At 39.4% G+C, this 27,755-nt stretch overlaps 1 protein-coding gene across 1 annotated transcript in view; it reads right to left on the bottom strand.

The window, feature by feature from the left end:
- The window catches only part of RNF144B (ring finger protein 144B), an 81,002-nt gene that overhangs the window by 23,263 nt on the left and 29,984 nt on the right, over positions 1-27,755 (bottom strand). The window contains exon 3 of the mRNA XM_068558363.1: positions 9,047-9,151. Coding sequence (XP_068414464.1) covers positions 9,047-9,151 — 105 coding nt within the window. The remainder of the gene's footprint in view (positions 1-9,046; positions 9,152-27,755) is intronic.

Raw genomic sequence — 27,755 nt, forward strand, 5'->3', positions numbered from 1 at the left:
AATTCCACTGACGTCAACATATAAATATATTGACATTGCTTAAAAGACCTATAACTGAGAAAATCAAAGGACTTTAGATTAGGTTTTCAGACATTCAGCAAGTTGATAAAGGACACAGTCTTAGCCTTGGCAATTCCAGCTGTAAAACATGACATATTTTTGGCATAAAATATATCTAGATGAAAGTTCTTGCAACTAATGGAAGGAAGTCTGCTTTGAGAAAACCCTTAAAAATGAGGCATCTAAAATGGTATTTAACAAATATATTTTAAAAGGGAATGAAAACCTAATTCTCCTCCTCACAAAAAAATTCAACTTGTTTATTTTGCAAATGAATTAAACTAAGTTAGCTAAAATGCATGAAGAACCACAAAACGGGCAAGTTCAGTCTTCTATGTGCCAAGTAAAATCTCCTAAAACGTAAATTTAATTATAACATTTTTTCCAGTTGGGGGGAAAATGTTGCATTTTCATCTGGCACCTTAAATAAAAGCTCCTTAGCAATCACTGGAAAAAAAAATGATGGTTAATTTTACATGATGCGTATTTTACCATAATTTTTTTAAAAGTATGGTTAGGCTTTTCTCATACTGAAAGCCAGTTTTGTTTCATCTGTTATAATACTATCTGGACATCTTTCCTGAAAGACAAAGTTATCTCAATAAAATGCAGAGTTGGAGAGAGAAGGTACAGGCTCGTGAAGAGATCGGAGGCATTAAGAATCAGAGTATAATTCTTGACTTAGTCACTGATTCACTGCAGGTGGAGGACAAATAATCTAATACTACATTAACTTTTGGGCCAAAAGTACTTGGGGAATGATGTCATCTGGGCCCGAGAGACCTCAGTGATATTCTAGAAATCTATTTTTAACAACACGCCACCCCCCCCAAAAGAAGCTACTTGAGGTCTTTGATTCTATGGGACAGTCTTGTACTCTAACTGCCACCACCTAAAATAGTTTCTGGACTGATGAAGACCTCTTCAAACCCCTGAAAGGCAACCCCTAAAAACTATGATTTTTTTCAATGACAAGCAATTTATATAACAGCTAAGTCCAACAGAGTTGATGGAAGACAAAGCAAACAGGAGATATTTTAGACACAGATGAAATTCTAATGAGAAAAATGACAGAAATGAATGCAGTAAAAAGTCAACAATGATAGTGATGAAAGTTAATTTTAAATTAGAAAGATAAATTTCATCTGAGGACACATTACTGCCAAAAGGGAAGTCAGAGGTCTCTAACTTTTTTGTCTCTTACTCTACCTTGTATCTCCTACTTATTATTTTATAGCTCAAAGGTTTGTATGGAATTAGGTCTTAATATGGTATAGCAATTTTTCTATTGAAATGTGTGATCACAAAAAGTTAGTTCCATCACTTCTCACTCTGTTTGATCCTTTTGGAATAAAGTTAACACAAAACACACCAGTCTATTCTCCAGCCCCTACCTCCTGGACTTCTTTTCCATAAACTCATTGAGAGTCTATTACGGGCAAAGCATTGGCTGGAAGCTTGGGATACAAAAGAGGAAGGAGATACCAAAGCTGCCTTCAAGAAACTTAAGTTACTCAGGAGGGAATATGTACACATAAGTTTAGAAAAAGATCTATTCCTTGATCTTATCATTTTTTAGATTTCATACATTATAGGTAATTTTCTGAAATATTTTTACATACTTTGACTTTAGATGAGAGAAAGCTGAACCCAGTTTAAAAAAAAAAAAAAAAAAAAGCTGATCCAGAGTATTAAATTCCTGGTTCAGTTGCTATTTAGAGCTAAGTCACTATTGCTCAAGGTCTTTACAATTATAAAATTGAAATAAATGTGTTAGGATGAGTACTGAAGGTTCAATCAGGCCACAGGTTAAGGGGCTACTGCTTAGAAAAAAGAAACAAATCAAAAGGACACTAAGATTGATTGCAAAACTGAAAATCCTAGAGAATAATAAAAGAGATTATATATAATGAGGTGTCTTATGTATTCAATTATCCTCTTCCTGCCAACAAACAAATTCCAAATCATTCAAAACCACACCAAGACACTCCTTTTAAACCTTTTTATTTTGAAATAATTTTAGACTTACAAAAAGTTGCAAAAAATTGTATAAAGTTCCTAAATGCCATTCCCCCAACTTCTTCTAATGGGAACACCTTACATAACCATAGTTAATTATTAAAATAATAAAATTTACATTGATACAAAATAATTAATCTGTAGGCCATATTCAAACTTCACAAATTGTCCCACTAATGTCTTTTTTTTTTTTTTTTTCAGTCCAAGATCCAATTCAGGATACCACCTTGCATTTAGTTGCCACGTCTCCTTAGCCTTCTCCAGTCTATGGAAGTTCCTCAGTCTGTTTTTGGCTCTTATGACCTTGACATGTTTGAAGAGTCCAGGCCACTTATTTTGTACAATGTTCTCCAATGTGGGTTTGTCTGATGCCTTCTCATGATTAGGTTGAGGTTGTGCATTTTTAGCAAGAATATCACAGAAGTGATGTTGCGTCATCAGCAGATACATGAGGACAACCTGTCTCATTACTGTCGATGTTAACTTTTTAACTTGATTAAGGTGATATCTGCCAGATTTCTCTACCCTTTGTAACCAGGAAGTATCTTGTAGTGAGATATTTTGAGATTCTGCAAATACACTGTTTTTCATCATACGTTTTCCCACTAATTTTTGTATCTATCAATAATTCTTGCCTATAATAATTATCACTGTGTTATTTGCTTAATAATGATTTTCTATTTCCATCATTCATTTCCGCATTTATTAATTAGAATTCTATTATAAGTAAGAGTTGTCCCTTACCCCTCATGTATTTGTTTATTCATTTATTTATTTAGGTCGCTATAGACTAACAAGGCTTATTTTATTCAGTGAGTTCTAATCCATTACTAACCAGACTCATATTCAAACAACAGGAACAAAAATTTCTAAGTATTTTCTCAACTATTGAGAGAACACCCCCCCCTCAAATCAACTACTAAAAAATCCTGAACTTGATTTAAAGTGATTTTTCGTTATTTCTCCTTTGAAATTTGTACTAATCTACCTGTTAAACAAAAATTTTCCTCTCCTCCTATCCAAAGACCACGTTTTCTCCTCATCACTATTGAAACTTTCCAAAAAGAAAAAAATTTTTCATTCAAAGAGAAGGCAAATTCAGTTTCATTTTAATAGAACAAAAACAATAATATCAGAATAATAACAACAAAAGGCTACTAATTACCTGCAATCACTGTCTTTTTTGTTGTTGTTGTTAAAAATGAACCTGGGGGTATTTATTCAATACCCAGTTCCTACTCTGATGAAAGTCTTCACTTTTTCACCCCCCTCCACCTATAGCAGAGCATAGGCAGGGAATTCAGAATATATGTATATGTGGGGTGCTGGAACTATTATATATAGCAGTTAATTGGATATAGCTAAAATCCACAAATGAGAAGAAACAAAAAGGCACACCCTTGTGGACCATTACTAACTATGACCATAATATTTGAGCAGACTTCACCACCTACGTTGACACTAACCCTACAAAAACCAAAGGAAAAAAAAGAGCAGACAGGGAAGCCTGCTTGCCAGAGAAGCATTAATGCTAAGAGTACAGTGTGTTCTCATTATATTGATAAATACAATATATGCTGTCTTTTAGTTAGAAAAATAAAATGGTTAAAACACAAAAGCTAGGGATTGGCTTTCATGTACGTACTACCCATCAAGGTCTGGAAAGCCAGGACAGAAGAGGGAAAAAATAGGCTGGACTTTACTTAGGTTTGATCCTTTAAGTCATACTTCTGCTATGGTTGCTCTTAAAAATTAAAGGAACAGGCTGAACATAGAATACAAAAGATCAGTAGATCTGGAGATGAAGCTGACCACAGAAACTGATCATTACAGCACGTCAAGGTTTTGGCAATTTTTGAAGGGCTGCGACTTGCAAAAATACTGGTGAGAGAAATAGTACTGGCCTTATGGATAAGTGCCCTATCACACTAACACAGAAACTAAGAATGTTTCCTATCACAACCCAGAAAATAAGAACTGGCCCATCCACCCATTCATCCATCTGACTGTAATAAACCAAGCTCACACTAGCTATCAAATCCTAGCTGAAAAAACAAGAGGGCATCATTGTCTGAGAGCCGGAAGGTAGGGCTCATTGGGGAAGCAAAAGATGGAGGAGACCTGGAATTCCAGGGCCAGGAATCTTTCAGAAAGGGCTGCTTTTGCTCTTCTTTTTCCACCTGTTCTGCAGAGGCCTCAGTACATCTTCCCACATCATCCCCCGCCTCTCTCCCTCAGCCCATCAATGAGTAAAAGGGATATGCCCACGTGCACATCCACGTGACACATTCACCCCACCGCTGCTGAGTCTTCTTATATTTGCCTTCACTTAAAGGACAAGTTTAGGAACATTACTCTCCACTTATATGCAGTTTTAAAAAAATTTATATAGCCATACCTTTTTTTTTTTAAATTAATTAATTTATTTATTTTTGGCTGCATTGGGTCCTCGCTGCTGCGTGCAGGCCCTCAAACAACGTTTTAAATATATTTTAAATATGTTCTAAGACAAAATTCAGCTTGGAATCTCAAAAACGTCTATTAACTCCAGCATGGCAGATTCCTTTATCCTGTGCCACCCCAAAGTTTTATTCTTCTCCAGCCAACAGGGATCCCAGCCAAAGGTTGTTTATAGACGTGTTCAGTCCCTTCCCATTCAGGTCCTTAAACTACAGGAACATCGATATGGCCACTTGCCTGGGCATCCTCATTTTTCCTCTGCCCCAGCTTCATACTCAGATAATGGGGAGAAAAAGGAGTTAAGTGAAAAGATGGCAAGTGGAGACAGTGCTAAAGGGTGATTTGGGGGGAACAACTGGATCTCTTATAATTCCAGCAGGCTTTACGTAAGCCACCCTAAACAAACACGTGATATGAGTAAAAACTGTGTTTATTTTGCAAATATAACTTCAAATTTCTTGGCACTCCACTCCTCCATCCCCCCATCCCAGTCCTTCCACAGTGCCCCACCCTAAATCCCTTCCTATAGCAATTCTGGAGCCCCCGTTCTTGACAAGAACAGCTGCACCCATTCATCCTCTGGGTGTGCGCTGTGGCACCAGCAGTAAAGGCAGGTCGTGTCAGTGCCCCAGGACTTGGAAGGAGGATTGGTGGGTGAGAAGCTGTTCCCTGCCATCCACTGCCAGCTGGCAAGGGGTAGAAGTTCAACTTCTCAGGCCGTGTAATGGTAGGTATGTGCTCCACTTAACATTTTTTTTTAAAATATGTATTTTTAAAATTTATTTTTGGCTGCGTTGGGTTTTCGTTGCTGCGTGCGGGTTTTCTCTAGTTGCAGCGAGTGGGAGCTACTCTTCGTTGCAGCGCACGGGCTCTAGGGTGCGCGGGCTTCAGTAGTTGTGGCGCGTGGGCTCAGTAGTTGTAGCTCTCGGGCTCTAGAGCGCAGGCTCAGTAGTTGTGGCGCACAGGCTTAGTTGCTCCGCGGCATGTGGGATCTTGCCGGACCATGGATTGAACCCGTGTCGCCTGCACTGGCAGGTGGATTCTTAACCACTGCGCCACCAGGGAAGTCCCTCGCCACTCAAATTTGACATGGCCCAGACAAATGGGTCAGGTTCTCCCTGTGGTGGTATGTTACTTCCCTAACACAGTAAGGAAACTGCTTAAATGAGTAATCACCTTTTTAACAGGGCTACTAACTTCAAGCAAAGGCCTTGCCTGAAGAAATGCTATCAGAACCAACCATCTGTGTCCTGCCTTTCATAATTCCATGTTGGACAAGATTCCTGGATCAAGTGCATTCGAAACGCTGCTGAGCAACAGCTGAAAGTACCAGATGACGCAAGAAAGGTCTTCCTTTTGCCCGGGTCCCAGTAATTGCGCCTCTAGGACACAAGTCCTCCAGTCACTGACTCCCGCCAGCTTCCACGACGTTGAAGGGAAGCTGCCTTTTCTGCTGTTTCTTACGTAAACAGTATTTGGGTTGAATGAAGCTGATGAAGCTACTCCTGATAAACAGAAGTGAAGGGGCAGAGCCACAACTGAGCTAATTTGGAAGCATTACAGCTCGCAGGAGACACACATATGAAGCACAGTCAACTTTGTGAGCTAGACCTACATAGGAAAGCATTCAGAGGAAAGAGCTTAAATTCCTGGTGTCCTCTGAAGATGAAAAATTTTATACTTACGTGCATTTTGTAAGACAACGAACGGTGAAGAACCATGTATTGTACTATAAATAGCTTCAGCACAAAGGGAACCTCAGCCTTAACCAGAATTATCCTTGACAAGCAAAGTATATTTATGTGTTACCTATAAAAATAAACACTTTTTTAAATGACGGAAGAAGCAGTCATAGAGACAGAATCCAGTCAAGCACAATGTGGATAAGCCCCATTGTGATATACTCAATAATATCTAGATTAAGAGATATGTGATATAATAATAATAACTGTATATGAGAAAAGCTTGATGTCAAGTCAGAAAGGGAGATGGTACAGCCCAAGCTCATGTGTGTAAGGAATAGTCCCATATAAACTGTCAAAGCCACCAATAGCTCCATTATAACCTACTCATTTCTCAGTTCAAAAATGAGAGACAATCACCACCACCACCACATTTTTTTACTCTGAAAAAAAATATAGGGCAAGTTAATTAAGAACATTTGATTACTGTAACTCACGCCCATCTTCAGTCAGGCTCTTAGCCAGACCTATGAGTACAGAAATGGTCCTTTAATGTCCTGGAGTGTCTCTTACTTACCTAATGGGAAACAGACTTTGGAGAATGTAAGAAGTACCATAGTTTAGTTTGGAGTATGTTTTCGTTCTGTTTTTCAAATATCCTTTTGTCATTTTTAAGAGCCATTATGGGTTTATTTGCTTTTAATGCAGCCTAAAAGTAAAATTGTTTTTAGAGTAAAGCTGGGTAAATGGAATCAGCATTAGGGAAGTGTGAATGAGCATGTGAACAGAGGGAAAAGAAAGGATTAAGAAGAAGAGAACTATGGGGGAAGATGACCAGGGAATGTCTATACTAAGAAAACCAGGAAAGTTAGACTCTGTTCTAGAGATCTCTCAGACAAACCATGGCCTGTCTTCATTCATTTGTACAACATTAGCCCTAACATTTGATATCCAAAGTGTCAATGGCTAATGGTTACCATTCATTCAAAGTCTAGAACGCCACTATGTAATGAGCTTTCTGCAAAGATGGAAATGTTCTGTTCTGTGCTGTCTAACCTGCTAGCCACTAGCCACATGTAGCTACTGAGTACTTAAAATGTGATCAGTGCAAACAAAGGAATGAATCTCTAATTTTAATTTTAGTTAGATGTAAATAGACACCTGTAGGCTTATCTAGAAGAGAGACTGGGATTAATTTCAAAGGCTTGTTTAGAAACGTCACTTCATTTATGTTTAATAGATTTTGCATACATGAATTAAATAAGATTCCATGGCAGACACAGCTCTTGCTGGCTGTTCCATCTCACACCTTTTGCTCTTATAATTATCTGGCTCTTTATCAGTTCAGTGTCTCCCTGCTAGATCAGAAGCTCCAGGAGGACAGCACTGGGACTGTCTTATTCACCTCTCTGTCCTGGCCCGGAACAGGGCCTGGCGCATTGTACACTCAGTAAAAAAAGGAAGCATACTCCCTGGAAGGCTTATGTATAGAAAGATGCTCCTGCAAATCTAGGTCTCATTTTAAAAACCACTTCCAAGTTGCACAGATCAATAGTATTCTTGGTAGATAACCTAATTTTTCCCCATTTTAATTTCCTCTACCCATTACTCACACAAAAGTAAACATTTCTCACCACAGGATGTACATATTCAATATTGCCTTTTTATTTTAAAAATTCAATTTATTTCATGATTTTCCTAAAATGAACAACTTCTAAACCCTTATGTATTCCTTTTATTCTTCCCCCCAAAACACTTCAAGCTCAATTGCACCACTTACCCGATATTTCATAAGCTAAACACAGGGCGCCCAGATGCAGATTGGTTAAAAATGGTCTATAACATCTTTCTAGCTGCTTTGCTTACAAAGCAAAGGATATATATGTAAAGCATATATATTTGTATACAAAGCATATGTGTGTGTATGTATCATGTTTACATACACATATTCATACACACACAGGAACATATACACATACATACATATCCACACACCTATATATCTACACACATATATGCACTCTATTGGGCTTTCAACTGTCAAGTCCTTTATCATGCATTCTATTTATCTACCTAGTTCTACTCTTAAAGCCACGTAATTTGTCAGAAAGAACTGGATTGGAATTCTAGCTCTTCTGCTTTTTAGATATGCACTCTTGGGCAAATTACTTAGACACTCTGGGCTTCAGTTTTATAAGTTTGTTGAAAGGATTAGATGGTATACTGGCTAAGAAAGCAACTACATGAACACAGACAAGATTTAAAGTGAGCAGGGCCTGAAGGTTAAAAGCAGATTTAAGGGCAAGCTACTAATCAGGGATTGAAAAAACAAAGGAAAGAGATACATCACAGTCTTAATACAGTGGAAGAACTCACTCAAAAAAGACATTTCTATGCCTGATAAATATTGAATGAAAGGCCTTTCTCTGCTCTTTGGAAATGGTTCAACTCAGGCTACCTTTGCAGAATCACAGTAATTTATATTATCTGTAACTATGGCTAATCTGTCACCTGTTTATCTGACTATTCAGATAAGGCCACGGCTATTCAGCCTCCAAACCTCACACTTGGTAAATTTCTAGCACCTTAGCCTATTCTAGAGCTTCTTCAACACTCAGAGGGCATTTAGAAATAGAACCAAAGTAAATAACAGCTTTAACAGTTTCTATAAAGAATCCAAGGTATGTAGCAATAAAGTACTCCTTTAAAAAGTTAACCTCTGTATTTTGTTTCTAGACTCCCTGGCAGAGAAGTACATAAAGAGTCAAGATCCTAGGAAATCATGTCAACAGGAAAGAGGGAAAAATCAGTGCAGTCATCCATACCTCAGCTTCCTGTAGGGTCCCGTGGTTTAGGCACACCATGTCTGGGCAAGTGATGGGAGACCCACATCCTTCTCGGATTGCCAGCTGCATGTACTGTTTCAGACACTAGGAGTTAAGAAGAAAAAAGACAGATAATTACCCACCACATTACAGAAGCACCAAGGTTATATAACCGCCACTGCCTCTTCTTCCTTAATTGGCAGACCTGGGGCTCTTGTACTCAGGAAACATAAGTTATCATGAGTGTGAATACTAAGAGCCATCACTCTGGAAAGAATGCAGAGACAGGTAATTAATTATGTATGACTTCATCCTAAGAATACTGAGTTTATCCAAGGCAACAAGTCAATGCCTGTATGCTCACACATTTTATCCACCATAGATTGGGAAAGGGAGATATGTTCTTTCGCACTAATGGCAAAAGCCTTCTTTGTACTTTTTTTTTTTTTTAAGTTACATGACTTCCCGGTTCCATTTTTACCCAGTGGTCCTCTCCCTCAAAATTTGCCGGGAAGTAGAACTCTGTGACCCTCGTGCTGAGCTTGCCCATCAGTATCAAAATAAGATTAAGGCACTGGCTCACCTATGAATACTCTCAATAGCAAATACACCTGGAAGAAGAAGTGTCAAAGACAATTTGGGAGAATGAGACCTTCCCAGAACTATAGGCCTTGGTAGATGCTATGATGAGGAAGTTTGAGGAGAACCCGGGGAGAGAAAAAATTAGATAGGAGATAAGAAATCCAGAGAGGGGGGATTAACCAAGATGGCGGAGTAGAAGGACGTGCTCTCACTCCCTCTTGTGAGAGCACCAGAATCACAACTGTCTGCTGGACAATCATTGACAGGAAGACCCTGGACTTCACCAAGGAGGATACCCCACGTCCAAGGACAGAGGAGAAGCCACAGTGAGACGGTAGGAGGGGCGCAATCAGAGTAAAATCTAATCCCGTAACTGCTGGGTGGGTGACTCACAGACTGGCGAACACTTATACCACAGAAGTCCACCCACTGGAGTGAAGGTTCTGAGCCCCACGTCAGGCTTCCCAACCTGGGGGTCCGGCAACGGGAGGAGGAATTCCCAGTGAATCAGACTTTGAAGCCTAGTGGGAATTGATTGCAGGACTTCGACAGGACTGGGGGAAACAGAGACCCCACTCTTTGAGGGCACACACAAAGTAGTGTGCGCGTCGGGACCCAGGGGAAGGAGCAGTGACCCTGGGGGAGACTGAACCAGACCTACCTGCTGGTGTTGGGGGGTCTCCTGCAGAGGCGGGGGGTGGCTCTGTTTCACTGTGGGGACAAGGACTCTGGCAGCGGAGGTTCTGGGAAGTGCTCCTTGGCGTGAGCCCTCCCAGAGTCTGCCATTAACCCCACCAAAGAGCCCAGGTAGGCTCCAGTGTTGGGTTGCCTCAGGCCAAACAACCAACAGGGAGGGAACCCAGCCCCACCCATCAACCGTCAAGTGGATTAAAGTTTTACTGAGCTCTGACCGCCACAGCAACAGTCAGCTCTACCCACCACCAGAGCCTCCCATCAAGCCTCTTAGATAGCCTCAACCACCAAAGGGCAGACAGCAGAAGCAAGAAAAACTACAATCCTGCAGCCTGTGGACCAAAAACCACAGTTACAGAAAGATAGACAAGATGAAAAGGCAGAGGGCTATGTACCAGATGAAGGAACAAGAAAAAACCCCAGAAAAACAACTAAATGAAGTGGAGATAGGCAACCTTCCAGAAAAAGAATTCAGAATAATGATAGTGAAGATGATCCAGGACCTCGGAATAAGAATGGAGGCAAAGATTGAGAAGATGCAAGAAATGATTAACAAAGACCTCGAAGAATTAAAGAACAAACAAACAGAGATGACCAATACAATAACTGAAATGAAAACTACACTAGAAGGAATCAATAGCAGAATAACTGAGGCAGAAGAACGGATAAGTGACCTGGAAGACAGAATGGTGGAATTCACTGCTGCGGAACAGACTAAAGAAAAAAGAATGAAAAGAAATGAAGACAGCTTAAGAGACCTCTGGGACAACATTAGACGCAACAACATTCGCATTATAGGGGTCCCAGAAGGAGAAGAGAGAGAGAAAGGACCAGAGAAAATATTTGAAGAGATTATAGTCGAAAACTTCCCTAACATGGGAAAGGAAATAGCCACCCAAGTCCAGGAAGCGCAGAGAGTCCCATACAGAATAAACCCAAGGAGAAACACGCCGAGACACATAGTAGTCAAAGTGGCAAAAATGAAAGACAAAGAAAAATTATTGAAAGCAGCAAGGGAAAAACGACAAATAACATACAAGGGAACTCCCATAAGGTTAACAGCTGATTTCTCAGCAGAAACTCTGCAAGCCAGAAGGGAGTGGCATGATATACTTAAAGTGATGAAAGGGAAGAACCTACAACCAAGATTACTCTACCCGGCAAGGATCTCATTTAGATTTGATGGAGAAATCAAAAGCTTTACAGACAAGCAAAAGCTAAGAGAATTCAGCACCACCAAACCAGCTCTACAACAAATGCTAAAGGAACTTCTCTAAGTGGGAAACACAAGAGAAGTAAAGGACCTACAAAAACAAACCCAAAACAATTAAGAAAATGGTCATAGGAACATACATATCGATAATTACCTTAAACGTGAATGGATTAAATGCCCCAACCAAAAGACATAGACTGGCTGAATGGACACAAAAACAAGACCCATATATATGCTGTCTACAAGAGACCCACTTGAGACCTAGGGACACATACAGACTGAAAGTGAGGGGATGGAAAAAGATATTCCATGCAAATGGAAATCAAAAGAAAGCTGGAGTAGCTATACTCATATCAGATAAAATAGACTTTAAAATAAAGAATGTTACAAGAGACAAGGAAGGACACTACATAATGATCCAGGGATCAATCCAAGAAGAAGATATAACAATTATAAACATATATGCACCCAACACAGGAGCACCTCAATACATAAGGCAACTGCTAACAGCTATAAAAGAGGAAATTGACAGTAACACAATCATAGTGGGGGACTTTAACACCTCACTTACACCAATGGACAGATCATCCAAAATGAAAATAAATAAGGAAACAGAAGCTTTAAATGACACAATAGACCAGACAGATTTAATTGATATATATAGGACATTCCATCCAAAAACAGCAGATTACACGTTCTTCTCAAGTGCACACGGAACATTCTCCAGGATAGATCACATCTTGGGTCACAAATCAAGCCTCAGTAAATTTAAGAAAACTGAAATCATATCAAGCATCTTTTCTGACCACAACGCTATGAGATTAGAAATGAATTACAGGGAAAAAAACGTAAAAAAGACAAACACATGGAGGCTAAACAATACGTTACTAAATAACCAAGAGATCACTGAAGAAATCAAAGAGGAAATTAAAAAATACCTAGAGACAAATGACAATGAAAACACGACGACCCAAAACCTATGGGATGCAGCGAAAGCAGTTCTAAGAGGGAAGTTTATAGCTATACAAGCCTACCTAAAGAAACAAGAAAAATCTCAAATAAACAATCTAAACTTACACCTAAAGAAACTAGAGAAAGAAGAACCAACAAAACCCAAAGTTAGCAGAAGGAAAGAAATCATAAAGATCAGAGCAGAAATAAATGAAATAGAAAAAAAGAAAACAATAGCAAAGATCAATAACACTAAAAGTTGGTTCTTTGAGAAGATAAACAAAATTGATAAGCCATTAGCCCGACTCATCAAGAAAAAGAGGGAGAGGACTCAAATCAATAAAATCAGAAATGAAAAAGGAGAAGTTACAACAGACACTGCAGAAATACAAAGCATCCTAAGAGACTACTACAAGCAACTTTATGCCAATAAAATGGACAACCTGGAAGAAATGGACAAATTTTTAGAAAGGTATAACCTTCCAAGACTGAACCAGGAAGAAACAGAAAATATGAACAGACCAATCACAAGTAATGAAATTGAAACTGTGATTAAAAATCTTCCAACAAACAAAAGTCCAGGACCAGATGGCTTCACAGGTGAATTCTATCAAACATTTAGAGAAGAGCTAACACCTATCCTTCTCAAACTCTTCCAAAAAATTGCAGAGGAAGGAACACTCCCAAACTCATTCTATGAGGCCACCATCACCCTGATACCAAAACCAGACAAAGACACTACAAAAAAAGAAAATTACAGACCAATATCACTGATGAATATAGATGCAAAAATCCTCAACAAAATACTAGCAAACAGAATCCAACAACACATTAAAAGGATCATACACCACGATCAAGTGGGATTTATCCCAGGGATGCAAGGATTCTTCAATATACGCAAATCAATCAATGTGATACACCATATTAACAAATTGAAGAATAAAAACCATATGATCATCTCAATAGAGGCAGAAAAAGCTTTTGACAAAATTCAACACCCATTTATGATAAAAACTCTCCAGAAAGTGGGCATAGAGGGAACCTACCTCAACATAATAAAGGCCATATATGACAAACCCACAGCAAACATCATTCTCAATGGTGAAAAACTGAAAGCATTTCCTCTAAGATCAGGAATGAGACAAGGATGTCCACTCTCACCACTATTATTCAACATAGTTCTGGAAGTCCTAGCCACGGCAATCAGAGAAGAAAAAGAAATAAAAGGAATACAAATTGGAAAAGAAGAAGTAAAACTGTCACTGTTTGTGGGTGACATGATACTATACATAGAGAATCCTAAAACTGCCACCAGAAAACTGCTAGAGCTAATTAATGAATATGGTAAAGTTGCAGGATACAAAATTAATGCACAGAAATCTCTTGCATTCCTATACACTAATGATGAAAAATCTGAAAGAGAAATTATGGAAACACTCCCATTTACCATTGCAACAAAAAGAATAAAATACCTAGGAATAAACCTACCTAGGGAGACAAAAGAACTGTATGCAGAAAACTATAAGACACTGATGAAAGAAATTAAAGATGATACCAACAGATGGAGAGATATACCATGTTCTTGGATTGGAAGAATCAACATTGTGAAAATGAGTATACTACCCAAAGCAATCTACAGATTCAATGCAATCCCTATCAAATTACCAATGGCATTTTTTACGGAGCTAGAACAAATCATCTTAAAATTTGTATGGAGACACAAAAGACCCCGAATAGCCAAAGAAGTCTTGAGGCAAAAAAATGGAGCTGGAGGAATCAGACTCCCTGACTTCAGACTCTACTACAAAGCTACAGTAATCAAGACAATATGGTACTGGCACAAAAACAGAAACAGAGATCAATGGAACAAGATAGAAAGCCCAGAGATTAACCCACGCACCTATGGTCAACTAATCTATGACAAAGGAGGCAAGGATATACAATGGAGAAAAGACAGTCTCTTCAATAAGTGGTGCTGGGAAAACTGGATAGCTACATGTAAAAGAATGAAATTAGAATACTCCCTAACACCACACACAAAAATAAACTCAAAATGGATTAGAGACCTAAATATAAGACTGGACACTATAAAACTCTTAGAGGAAATCATAGGAAGAACACTCTTTGACATAAATCACAGCAAGATCTTTTTTGATCCACCTCCTAGAGTAATGGAAATAAAAACAAAAATAAACAAATGGGACCTAATGAAACTTCAAAGCTTTTGCACAGCAAAGGAAACCATAAACAAGACGAAAAGACAACCCTCAGAATGGGAGAAAATATTTGCAAACGAATCAACGGACAAAGGATTAATCTCCAAAATATACAAACAGCTCATTCAGCTCAATATTAAAGAAACAAACACCCCAATCCAAAAATGGGCAGAAGACCTAAATAGACATTTCTCCAAAGAAGACGTACAGGTGGCCACGAAGCACATGAAAAGATGCTCAACATCACTAATTATTAGAGAAATGCAAATCAAAACTACAATGAGGTATCACCTCACTCCTGTTAGAATGGGCATCATCAGAAAATCTACAAACAACAAATGCTGGAGAGGGTGTGGAGAAAAGGGAACCCTCTTGCACTGTTGGTGGGAATGTAAATTGATACAGCCACTATGGAGAACAATATGGAGGTTCCTTAAAAAACTAAAAATAGAATTACCATATGACCCAGCAATCCCACTACTGGGCATATACCCAGAGAAAACCGTAATTCAAAAAGACACATGCACCCGAATGTTCATTGCAGCACTATTTACAATAGCCAGGTCATGGAAGCAACCTAAATGCCCATCGACAGACGAATGGATAAAGAAGAAGTGGTACATATATACAATGGAATATTACTCAGCCATAAAAAGGAACGAAACTGAGTCATTTGTTGAGAAGTGGATGGATCTAGAGACTGTCATACAGAGTGAAGTAAGTCAGAAAGAGAAAAACAAATATCGTATATTAATGCATGTATGTGGAACCTAGAAAAATGGTACAGATGAGCCAGTTTGCAGGGCAGAAGTTGAGACACAGATGTAGAGAATGGACATATGGACACCAAGGGGGGAAAACTGCGGTGGGGTGGGGATGGTGGTGTGCTGAATTGGGCGATTGGGATTGACATGTATACACTGATGTGTATAAAATTGATGCCTAATAAGAACCTGCAGTATAAAACAACAAACAAAACAACTAATACTAAACTTGCATTGGGTTATTTGTATGGAAATATGTTAATATAAATGTTTCAGACATTACATGAAATTTCTAAAAATCTTATATTTGTATTAAACTATCACAATTGTATTATTTCAGAAAAACAATCATGTATTTATCTGATTGAAGTTACTGTTACAATGTACTAATGAATTAATGACTAAGGCAAACCATTTAAACCATATTTTTAACTCTGTAAGTACTTAAAAATTCCCTTTTCCAAGGAGTCAGTTTTTTATCACAGAAAAAACTAGAAAATAATCTAAATATCCAAAATAGAAAAATGCGTCAATAAATTATACTAAATTCATGCAATAGAATGCTGAAGAATCAAGAAAAATATTTTCAAATGATGTTTAAAGACATGGGAAAATGCTTAAGATTTAGTATGAATTGGGGAATAAAAGATGATTTAGTGTGAATTGGGGAATAAAAGATGATTTAGTGTGAATTGGGGAATAAAAGATGATTTAGTGTGAATTGGGGAATGAAGGATGATTTAGTGTGAATTGGGGAATGAAGGATGATTTAGTGTGAATTGGGGAATGAAAGACGATTTAGTGTGAATTGGGGAATGAAAGATGATTTAGTGTGAATTGGAGAATAAATAATATCTGAGAACAGAGCCCTCTTAAGTCACTCTGCCCCTACAATTGACCACGTGTAGATATATTTTAACTTTCACTTTTTTGCTCAAGAGAAGAGTGAACAATCACTTGCTCTAGGAGTTACTACGCCAGACAAGGTCTCCAGTACGAGGAAGAATGATAAGAAAGCAGTAGCAAGGAAATGTGGGGAAGAACTTCAATGTACAGGCAAAACTCGAGAGGAACTGCAAAAGTGGCTCAAGAAAAATAGTGTCACACTAAGGGACAAATAAATGAGTAAATGATGTGAAGCCTTGTCCAGCCAGCTCTGCCCCTGAGGACCTCTCGGCCTTCCAACTGCCACACAGATTCCAGCGTTCCTGCCTTGATCTCTCCCAGCTGCCACTTGAAACTGATGCAGAAAGAGTGAAAATGTATGGTCTCTAGGCTCAAAGGGAAGATATCTGAGAAGAACAAAGTGAACAGCATAATGAGCGTCAAATCCCAATATCTGGGCTCTAGCCTCAGTGCCACTCTATCAGGTGACAATGGGAACATTACCTAAACCATGACCCCGACTTGCCTCCCTTAATTTTTAAAATGGGGACAATAATACCTGTTACGGCTACTTCACAGGGTTTAAAACACTCATACGCACAAACACAAAGCTAAAATTTTGTACATGGAAGCCCTTCGGAAGTGTGCAAAATGCAGAATATTTAGTCATATTTCTACTGCATTTCACCTGGTCTCAGACTTCCAAAAACTTTGTGGAGAAATGTTAATCCTTTAGCCTTCTAAGATAATTCTTTCTCCACTCCCTTCAGGAAACCCGTTAAACCACTTGTGGTAGAGAAGCTCCATAAACAGAGCAGATATTTATAAGAGAACATCACACACACCTCTATTCAAGCCTCTCTGTAGAACTATTTATTTGCATCTATAGAAAAGGCTTAGAGTTAAAGAGGAACTAAAGAGACTATGTGAGTCTTTATAGGCAAAAAAATTCATCTCAACTTATACTGCAAATTTGTAAAGCTGAAATCTAAGCTTTCCCAAGAGTTTATAATGTATGTCCTATTTGCTAATGTAATGCTCTTAGATACACTGCAACCAGGATACATAAACCCAGTGAATTTTGAAGCTTCCCACAAAGACTCTCCTGACCACAATATTATCTGACCTGTGCTTTTAGGAGAGGAGTTAGAGGTGCATACACTGACTACAGGGTCTAAGTATATGACCTTTTTTTTTTTTTTTTTTTTAAATTCTGAAAAACACTGGTTCAAAATAGAGATTTGTAAGTGCACGTTGCTAAGTGATGCTACAGCACAGGCACTTGACACTCCCTCACTACGGGCATGCATTTCTATTCAAAGGCAAAGAGGGAAAACAACCAGCCATGTTACTGCCTCTTACTGAATTTTCAAGTAACTTAGGTTCATTATATGTCTTCTATTAGCTTTCACAAAAATTTAATCTCAAACCCTCCCTCTCTTCTTTAGTACCTCTGGCTAAAGCACAAAAGAACCATAAGCATTCACACGAACCCCTGTGTACGTTACACAAACTAAACCTACGTACAATGGTTAACAATTCTGGGAGAAATGGCATCTAGCTTGTAAATAAAGACAGAAACACAGAAAGAGAAAAAAGAAAACTACCGTCATTTAGTCACATTAAAAAAGAATCACATTCCATTAAGCAACAGCATTAAACAAATGTCTAACTATGCAATTTTCATAGCAGCTAACAAATTCTAAGGGAAATGTTTCAAAAATTGAACTTTTCAGAAAACTTTTTTTTTCACATCTTTATTGGAGTATAAATGGTTTACAATGTTGTGTTAATTTCTGCTGTACAACAAAGAGAATCAGCTATATGTATACATATATCCCCATAACCCCTCCCTCCCACCCTCCCTATCCCACCCCTCTAGGTGGTCACAAAGCACCGAGCTGATCTCCCTGTGCTATGCAGCCGCTTCCCACTAGCCATCCATTTTACATTTGGTAGTGTATATACGTCAATGTTAGTCTCTCACTTCATCCCAGCTTCCCCTTCCTGCGTCTTTATTCCTGCCCCGATGACCCAAAAAATAATGAAACAATTTTTTCTTTTAAATCGCCAATATTCCATTTAGTTTGATAGAACATAGAAACATCTTTAGGTCATTAAGGGTCGGTCATGTATAATAATGATTTTTCCTCAAAATCATTCCACAGCCCTCAAGGATTCAGATGGGATCTAACCAAGGATTTAACCATCAAACACCTGGTGAACCAGATGACGTGTCTCTTCCAACCCTGAGAGCCTATGAATTATGTACAGTGGAGTCTTCCCAGAAAGGGGTTTCTTCTAGGCCCCTTTCAGGGATGTTATCTTCCAGTTGACCAAAGGGCATTCTTCATTAGGTATTCTCATCTATTAGGTGGACAAGGCAAAAAGGGCTACAACATTCAGACAAAGCTCCTATGTATCCACCACAAGAATTACACACACACACACACACACCCCCCAATATATTTACTACACAATTGCTCATTCTCTGTTACTAGATTATAGCTTTCTTAAAGGTTTTTTCTAAGAAAAAAAAAAGCATCACAATGAATAGTTGATGGAACTGGATTCTAATGATCAAGATTGAAGTACAAGCTCTAAAAGTCTCCTCTGCATCTTGGGCAAGTCATTAACCTCTCTCGCTGCAGCACTCACAATTATAAGATGGGACAATACCACCTGCCTAACCTACTCTCAGGGAAATGGAGAATCCTCCCTGAGGATAAATACATGAAAATACTCTGAAAAGTGAAAGAGGCATGCAAATGTAAAGAAGAAGAGGATGAAATAGAAGTCTCTGAACTTCAGGCAGGCACGCAGAAATGAAAGCCCCAAAAGAGACGTGACCCCAAGAGGGTGGGGAGGGGAGGTAAGAGGACAGTAGGCATTGTTGGGAGAAGAGAGGTAATGAGTGCCATTAACTGAAAGTTTAAATTGAGTCCCAGGATCATGGACACTTCTAGGTGCCGGTGCTGGGGTTCTGAGGTCAAATAAAAACTGGCAGCCCACATGGCTTGAAGCTGAGTTGGTGGACCTATTGACCTAGGGTTTCTCATCCCTAGCTCAGCCATGGGTGGGAAAGAAGGTGATGAGGGGGAAGTACTTGAGGCCAAAATCTAGACAGGCCTTGAGTAAGTGTCTGTTTTGCTTTTTATCATTCCTAGTACAATGCTGTACACTAAAATGGATATTTAATAAAATGCAGACTAACACTTCTCGGCCTTGGTACACAATTACATCACAATGTCTCAAGTGTGTTCTAAATAACATCTCTTATTGAAGCCAATATTCTGTTTACTCCAGTTCAGACTATGATGTGTGTACATGATCCAAGAATAATGCCTTCTTTGTTGGATGCCGTTGAGCTAAATTATTAGTACAACTCAAGATGGTATCTCTTCCAATTCAAAAAGCCTTTTAACACACCCAAAGTATCCTGGCTTGGAAACATATAATGGGTTCAAAAAAATTCAAATAAATCAACAACCCATAGCTAAGCAGTAAGTTGTTTCCTGGTATAGCATGATCCTAAAACTTTTTTCTTACAAAACCCCTTTCAGAAACCTTGACTTTTCACAAATACGATATTCCTAGTGACGGGGATCACCTTCATACCCCTTTGCCAACCACACAGGACATCAGAGGACTGATAGGAAAACCTGGTACCAGATGACTACAAAGAAGCCCCAAATCAAACAATAAACCATAACTAATGTTAAAAAGAGACCTTAGTTTTACATTTCTCATCCTTAAGCTTCTCTTATTCGAGAAAGTCTTCCTTGCCTTGGACCCCAGTCTGATGCAATGCCCAGACTGTCTGCTCTCACAGCACCTTGATAACCAGCTAGCACAGTACTTTTCAAACTGGGTGCAAAGGTGCATTCTTGGGAGCTCCCAAGTTCTCCATGGCTAGGTTTTCCCCCCCCCCATTTTATGTTTATTTAATGGTATTAATAAAAGCAGAGAACACCCATTTCCACTCAATGTCAACGCTCACACTTGTGCTGGTGGGGCAGGCCTGTTTTGCCAAGCAGGAATGCTTTCATTGTCACAGGCTGATGAAAAAACAATGGAAGTATCTGGGCCAAGTGAAAGCTGTACAAATCAAGATTTTTAGTGATTTCAACACAGAAAAGTGGCAAGATCACTGAATTACCACTTGTTCACTGGAACACACCAAACTCAGAGCCTAACTGTTAAAAGTCGTTTAGTGGAAACTAAACATCGCCCATCACATTAATGTTAACTTAAATTTTATTGGTCTATAATTTTAGTTAATATTCAGCTTATGCATTTATTCTGATGTTCTTGTTGTTTGAGATAGAAGTTTAATGTGCTTATCCCTTGTATTATGTTTTATCAGTTTAAATGAGTTTAAAATTATTTTTATTTTAGCCTATCTCAATATTGGGGTTCAAATTATTTTCCCCTTCAAAAGGAATCCCTACAAATCCATCAAAAGGAGGAGAACAGTGTGATTCTCAACGGCAGTGGGGCTGGTAGTATGGCATTTTCCCTTGAGGATGTATTAGAATATCAAGCCCTCCAAAGAGAATTTTATAAACTATACAACCGCCTCCTCTCCTCCAATTCTCCAGAAGACTCGGATTTTCCTCCCTACTTGCCAATATTCCCATCAACACCTTAGGTAACACTAGATGTTAACAACTGAAGCACGTTGTACATGGAAATCATGCAGCGATTATCATCCTACATTGCAGGAGACTGTGAACTTGCGTGTCTCTCCAGTAGCCCAGGAACCCTTCAAGGTCTGGATCCTGTCTTACTCCTCTTCATATCCTCTGGAAACACCCATCACAGAAGCTGGTACGTGGTAGACACTCAGACATCTGTGGGAGCTGGAAGCATGAATCTACCACCTACCAGCTTTGCGGCAAAAACTCCTTCTGCTCCAATCACTGAAACATAAACCCACCCCACCCGCAGCATTCCTCTCTTCTCTTCTCCTTTGACACATATGAGCCGATACCACCTTCCAGGGCCAACTCCACTGTTTCCTAGTTCCCATTCCCTGCTGACTTTCAGGAAATTTACCCTATTGATCATCTATTTTCTTTCCTATGTCTTGAATATTTCCCCATGTATTGGGTTCTTCTCCAGCAGTTAAACATGCCTAAAAATATCCTACTTAAAGAAAAACAATAATAAAGCAGCAAAGAAAAATAGCCCTCCCTTACTCCTCTTGCTGGCTGTACACTGCCTTCTTCATTCCTCTCTTCAGTTAAGTGTGTGAAAGAGCTGTCTGCCCTCACCTCCTTCACCAGCCCCATCCCCATTCCTCCCCTACAGTTTCACTGAAGTGGGTGCCAAAGCCAGCAGCCACCTCCATGTCACTACATCCATACACATTTTCTTTCTTCCTGACCTCTCGGCGGTCTAAGACCCAATGAACCACCCTTACTTTCTTGGAACTTTCTCCTCCCTTGCCTTCAGAATTCCACACTTCTCTGAGTTTCATTCTTCCTCTCTGGCCATTCCTCCTCAATCCCTTTTACTTCCTCTACTCAATTTTTAAATGCTGGAATTTCAGGATGGGATCAAAACTCTTTTCTTTTCACACTTTCTTTTTGGTCACCTCATTAACTAGATATAACTAGTTATTTATTTGGTCCACTGCCTATTTGTTCTCAGGTCCATTCCCCACTTCCTGCTCTGCTCCATAACGCAGAGAATGTATTTCCCGGGTACCAGGGAGACTTGGCCAATGGGAGGCATTACTGAAAAACCAGAGGGTGGGAGGAGGGAAGGAGCCTGGGCATTTCCACCTCCACCCCTTTGCTTTCTGTACTGACCTCCGACAGTGGCTGCATCTCCTGCTCCTCCTGGACAGGACCCTTCTCCGTGGCTCTAGCTCCCACAATGACTCTAGCTCTCACCAGATACCCTAACTCCTATTCTAGTAATACCTTTTCTTCCTCTTGTCCCCTAGCTTCCAGGGGAGTGCTGCTTCCTGTTGTTGCTAATATCTAGGTGCTTCACTGCCCTATTTGGGTTCTCAGTCCTCCATCACCTTTATAACCAATCACCTGAATGAAACTTCCTGTTTTGAAAGACCAGGAGTGATTTCCATTCTCCTGGTCGAATCTCAACCAATAAATCAATGAATCCCAAATTTACCCTTCCAGGCCAGGTCTCTCCACATGTGCTCCAAAGCTGCACATCAAACTGGGTACTTAGCATACTGGGCCCTGAATGGCTCATAGGGACCTCACACTCAAATGCAAAGCTGAATTCATGATCCCCTCCCCCAAATCCAATCCTTGTCCTGTGTCTTCTATCTCTAGGAATGGCATTTCCATCCACGCTGTTGTACAACCCAGAAACCTAGGAATCACCTATGACACCTCTTTCTCTCTTACCCCTATATCCGATAAATGCCTACTACACATCTTCACCTGGTTGTCTTATCACAGCCTCAAACTTGACTTAGCAGAGCTTTGGAATCCGCTTGCCCCATTATATCAACACACATGTTTCCCCACATCCCCAGGCTTCCTATCTCAGTAACTGGAACCAATTACCTACTTGCGGAGCCAAAACAAAAACATCCCTGATTCCTCTCTTCCTCAAACTCCACAACCAAAACAGGTCCCAAATCTAACCACCTCCTACCACACCCACTGCAATTCAAGTCACCATCACTCTTTCAAAGACCCCTGCAAGAGCTTTCTCAGGGGTCTCTTGGCTTCTACTCTATAGGGCAGCCAGAGTGCTCTTTATACATTTTTAAAATAAAAATCATATATTATTTTCCTGCCCCAAACCCTCCAATGAATGTGCACCTCACTTAGATTGCCTCTCAAACTCGCTACCATGCCTCACAAGGTCCTACACGTTCCAACTCCAAGCTACTGCCCCGACCTCATTCCTACCACATTCCTCCCTTATTCTGGGAACACAAGCCTTCTATTTCTCCAACATGCCCAACTTGTTCCTGTCCTAAGGCCTTTCTTGATACTTGCATTTCCTCTCCCTGGGATGCTCTTCCCCCAGATGGCTCACTCTCACTTCATTCAGGGCTCTGCAGAGCACAGAACCCCAAAGAAAAGGATATAAGACAAATATGTTTTTATAGACAAGAAACACTGGAAACTACGAGACCCCCATTGGGAAGGGCAGCTGTGATATTGTGATTTATATTAAGAAAAACATACTTGGTCTTCATCCTTTTTCTAGCACAGAGCTTCTAAAACCCTTGGAATTTCCTAAGTGGTAAGAGAATTGTGTCTTTTGTTATGTTAATGAAATGACTTTTTTTTTTTTTACTTTTTTTAATTGGAGTATAGTTTCTTTACAATATTGTGTTAGTTTATAATGTACAGCAAAGTGAATCAGCTATACGTATACATATGTGCCCTCTTTTTTGGATTTCCTTCTCATTTAGGTCACCAGAGAGCACTGTGTAGAGTTCCCTGTGCTATACTGTAGGTTCTCGTTAGTTACCTATTTTATACATAGTATCAACAGTGTATATATGTCAATCCCAATCTCTCAATTCATTCACCCCACCTTCCCCCTTGGTATCCATACGTTTTTTTTGTTTGTTTGTTTATTTTAATAGAAATTTATTTTTATTATTTATTTATTTATTTATTTAATTCATTGATTTTTGGCTGTGTTGGGTCTTTGTTGCTGCGTGCGGGCTTTCTCTAGTTGCGGCGAGCGGGGGCTACTCTTTGTTGTGGTGCACAGGCTTCTCATTGCAGTGGCTTCTCTTGTTGTGGAGCACGGGCTCTAGGCACACGGGCTTCAGTAGTTGCGGCACACGGGCTCAGTAGTTGTGGCTCACGGGCTCTAGAGCAGAGGCTCAGTAGTTGTGGCACACGGGCTTAGTTGTTCCGCAGCATGTGGGATCTTCCCGGACCAGGGCTCAAACCCGTGTCCCCTGCATTGGCAGGCGGATTCTTAACCACTGCGCCACTATCTCAGGGAAGTCTGGTATCCACACGTTTGTTCTCTAAGTCTGTGTCTCTATTTCTCCTTTGTAAATAAGATCAACTATACAAATTTTTTCAGATATTAACCGATATGCGTTAATATATGATATTTGTTTTTCTCTTTCTGACTTACTTCACTCTGTATGACAGTCTCTAGGTCCATCCATGTCTCTACAAATGACCCAGTTTCATTCCCTTTTATGGCTGAGTAATATTCCATTGTATATATGTACCACATCTTCTTTATCCATTCCTCTGTTGATGGACATTTAGCTTACTTCCATGTCCTGGCTATTGTAAATAGTGCTACAATGAACACTGGGGTGCATATGTCTTTTTGAATTATGGTTTTCTCTGGATATATGCCCAGTAGTGGGATTGTCAGGTCATATGGTAGTTCTATTTTTAGTTTTTTAAGGAACCTCCATACTGTTTTCCATAGTGGCTGTATCCATTTACATCCCCACCAATAATTCATGAAGGTTCCCTTTTCTCCACACCCTCTCCAGCATTTATTGTTTGTAGATTTTTTTGATGATGGCCATTCTGACCAGTGTGAGGTGATACCTCATTGTAGTTTTCATCTGCATTTCTCTAATAATTAGTGATGTTGTGCATCTTTTCATGTGTTTCTTGGCCATCTGTATGTCTTCTTGGGAGAAATGTCTATTTAGGTCTTCCGCCCATTTTTTGATTGGGTTGTTTGTTTTTTTGATATTGAGCTTCATGAGCTGTTTGTATACTTTGGAGAGTAATGAAATGACTTTTGGAATGCCCCCAGGTCACCTAAGGATGGGGGGCTGGTTGCCAGGGGAACCAATGCTATGATTAAAGGATTAGAACTTTCAACTCTCAACCCTCAACTTCCAAGAAGGGGAAAAGGGCTGGAAGTTTAATTGATCACCAGTGGTCAATGATTTAATCAGTTGTGCCTATGTAATGAAGCCTCCATAAAAATCCAAAATGATGGGGTTCAGAAAGCTTCCTGGTTGGTAAATACGTGGAGATTTGGGGAGAGTGGTGAGCTGGGTAGGGCTTGGAAGCTCCATGCCCTTTCCCATACTTTGCCCTATGTATCTCTTCCATCTGGCTATTCCTGAGTTATACTTTTTTATAATAAGCCAGTAATCTAGTAAGTAAAATGCTTCTCTGAGTTCTATGAGCTTCTCTAGCAAATTAACCAAATTCAAGGAGGAGATCGTGGGAACCTCTGATTTACAGCCAATCAGTCAGCAGAACAGTTAACAACCTGGGCTTGAGGCTGGCGTCCGAAGTCTATGGAGGGAGTCGTAGGAATCTATATCTGAGCCAGTGGTCAGAAGCCCAAGTAACAACCTGGGCTTATGACTGGTGTCTGAATTGGGCAGGTGTGTGTGCTGTCGGGGTCGGGGGAGTCTTGCACAACTGAACCCTTAACCTTCGGAATCTAACACCATCTCCAGACTCTGCTGGTATCCGAAAATTGGTTGGTAGTGCGTGGGGAAGGCCCCCACATACACACACACTGGAACAGGGTAGAGAAACCCCAAAGAGTAGCCTTAAGGAGAAGCCCTGGGCAGAAGGAAGAAGGGTGTTTCAACAGGAAGGCAGTGAATTTCAAAGATAACACTCACCAGCCTTACTATTCAAATACGTTACTGAAACTGTTTCTTAAACGTTAATGTCCATTCGAATCACTCAAGGATCCTATTAAAAATGCAGATTCTGATTCAGTAGATCTGGGGTGGGGTCTGAGATTCTGCCCTCCTCATAAGCTCCCAGGTCTTACTGATGCTGCTGGCACACAGAATACACTCTTGAGGAACAAGGTCTAGTAACAAAGACTCTCTACATTGGGTGCTTTATAGAATCACCTGGGGAGCTTTCCAAAAGTCCAACGCCCAGGCCACACCACAGACCGATCAACTCAGAAATTTCAGAGGGAAGGACCAGGCATCAGTATGTTATATATGCATGTATATGTACTGATATATGTACATGTGTATATTATACACATATATACATATATGTATTTTATATATGTATATATGTTTTATTGCTTTTATTCAATGGCTTTTAACATAATCGCAGAGTTGTACAACTATCACACATCGATTTTAGAACATTTCATAATCCCAAAAGAAACCCCATGCCAACTAGTAGTCACTCCCCATTTCCCCCCATATCCTCCCACCCCAGGTTTAGGCAACCACCAGTCTACTTTCTGTCCCTATGGATTTGCCTATTCTGGATATTTCACATAAACTGAATCATACAATATGTGGTCCTTTGTGACTGGCTTCTTTCAATAGTATATACATGTTTTCATTCTTTTAGGTATATACTTAGGAGTGGATGTGGTATACGATAACTCTGTGTTTGTCTTTTGAAGAACTGCTAGGCTATCTTCCAAAGCAACTGTGTCATTTTACATTCCCACCAGCAGAATGAGGGTTCCAATTTTCTTCAAATCCTCACCAGAACTTGTTACTGTCTTTTTTATTCTAGCTATCCTAATGTGTGTAAAGTGGTATCTCACTGTAGTTTTGATTTGCATTTCTCTGATGGCTAATGAATGATTTTGAGCACTTTTTCATGTGCTTATTGATAATCTGTATACCTTCTTTGGCGAAATGTCTATTCAGATCCTTTGCCCATTTTTAATTGTGTTTTTATTATTGAGTTTTAAGAATTCTTTATTTTATTCTACATATGCCCCTTATCAGACATGATTTGCAAATACTTTCTCCCATTCTGTAGGTTATCTTTTTACTTTCTTGATGGCATCCACTGAAGTATAAAGGTATTTAGTTTTGATAGGGTCTAATTTTTTTCCTTTTGTTCATGCTTTGCCTAACCCAAGGTCATTAAATTTTTTCTATTTCCTATATTTTCTTCTAAGATTTTTTTGGCTTTAGCTCTTATAGTTAGGTCTATAATCCATTTTTGAGTTAACGTTTGTCGATGGTGTGAGGAAGCAGTCCAACTTCATTCTTTTGCAAATGGATATCCAGTTGTCTAAGCACCATTTGTTGAAAAACTATTCTGTCCCCTTTGAATTGCCTTGGCACCCTTGATGAAAATCAAGTGACAACATGAGAATTTACTTCTGAACTCTCAATTCTATTCTATTCATCTATCTGTCTATCCTTTTGATGGTATCACACAGTTTTGATTACTATAGCACTGTAGTAAGTTTGAAAGTAGGAAGTGAGTTCTCCAACTTTGTGCTTCTTTTTCAAAATTGTTTTGGCTATTCTAGGTCCATCAAATTTCCATATGAATTTAAGATCAGCTCGTCAATGTCTGCAAAGAAGATGGTTGGGATTTTGATAGGAATTGTGTTGAATCTGTAGATCCGTTTTGGGGAATACTGTCATTTTTAATAATAGTAAGTCTTCTAATCCATGAAATGGGGTATTTAGTCTTCTTGAATTTCTTTCAACAATGTTTTGTAGTTTTCAG

This window comes from Eschrichtius robustus, chromosome 12, assembly GCF_028021215.1.
Source record: "Eschrichtius robustus isolate mEscRob2 chromosome 12, mEscRob2.pri, whole genome shotgun sequence".
Lineage (NCBI taxonomy): Eukaryota > Metazoa > Chordata > Mammalia > Artiodactyla > Eschrichtiidae > Eschrichtius > Eschrichtius robustus.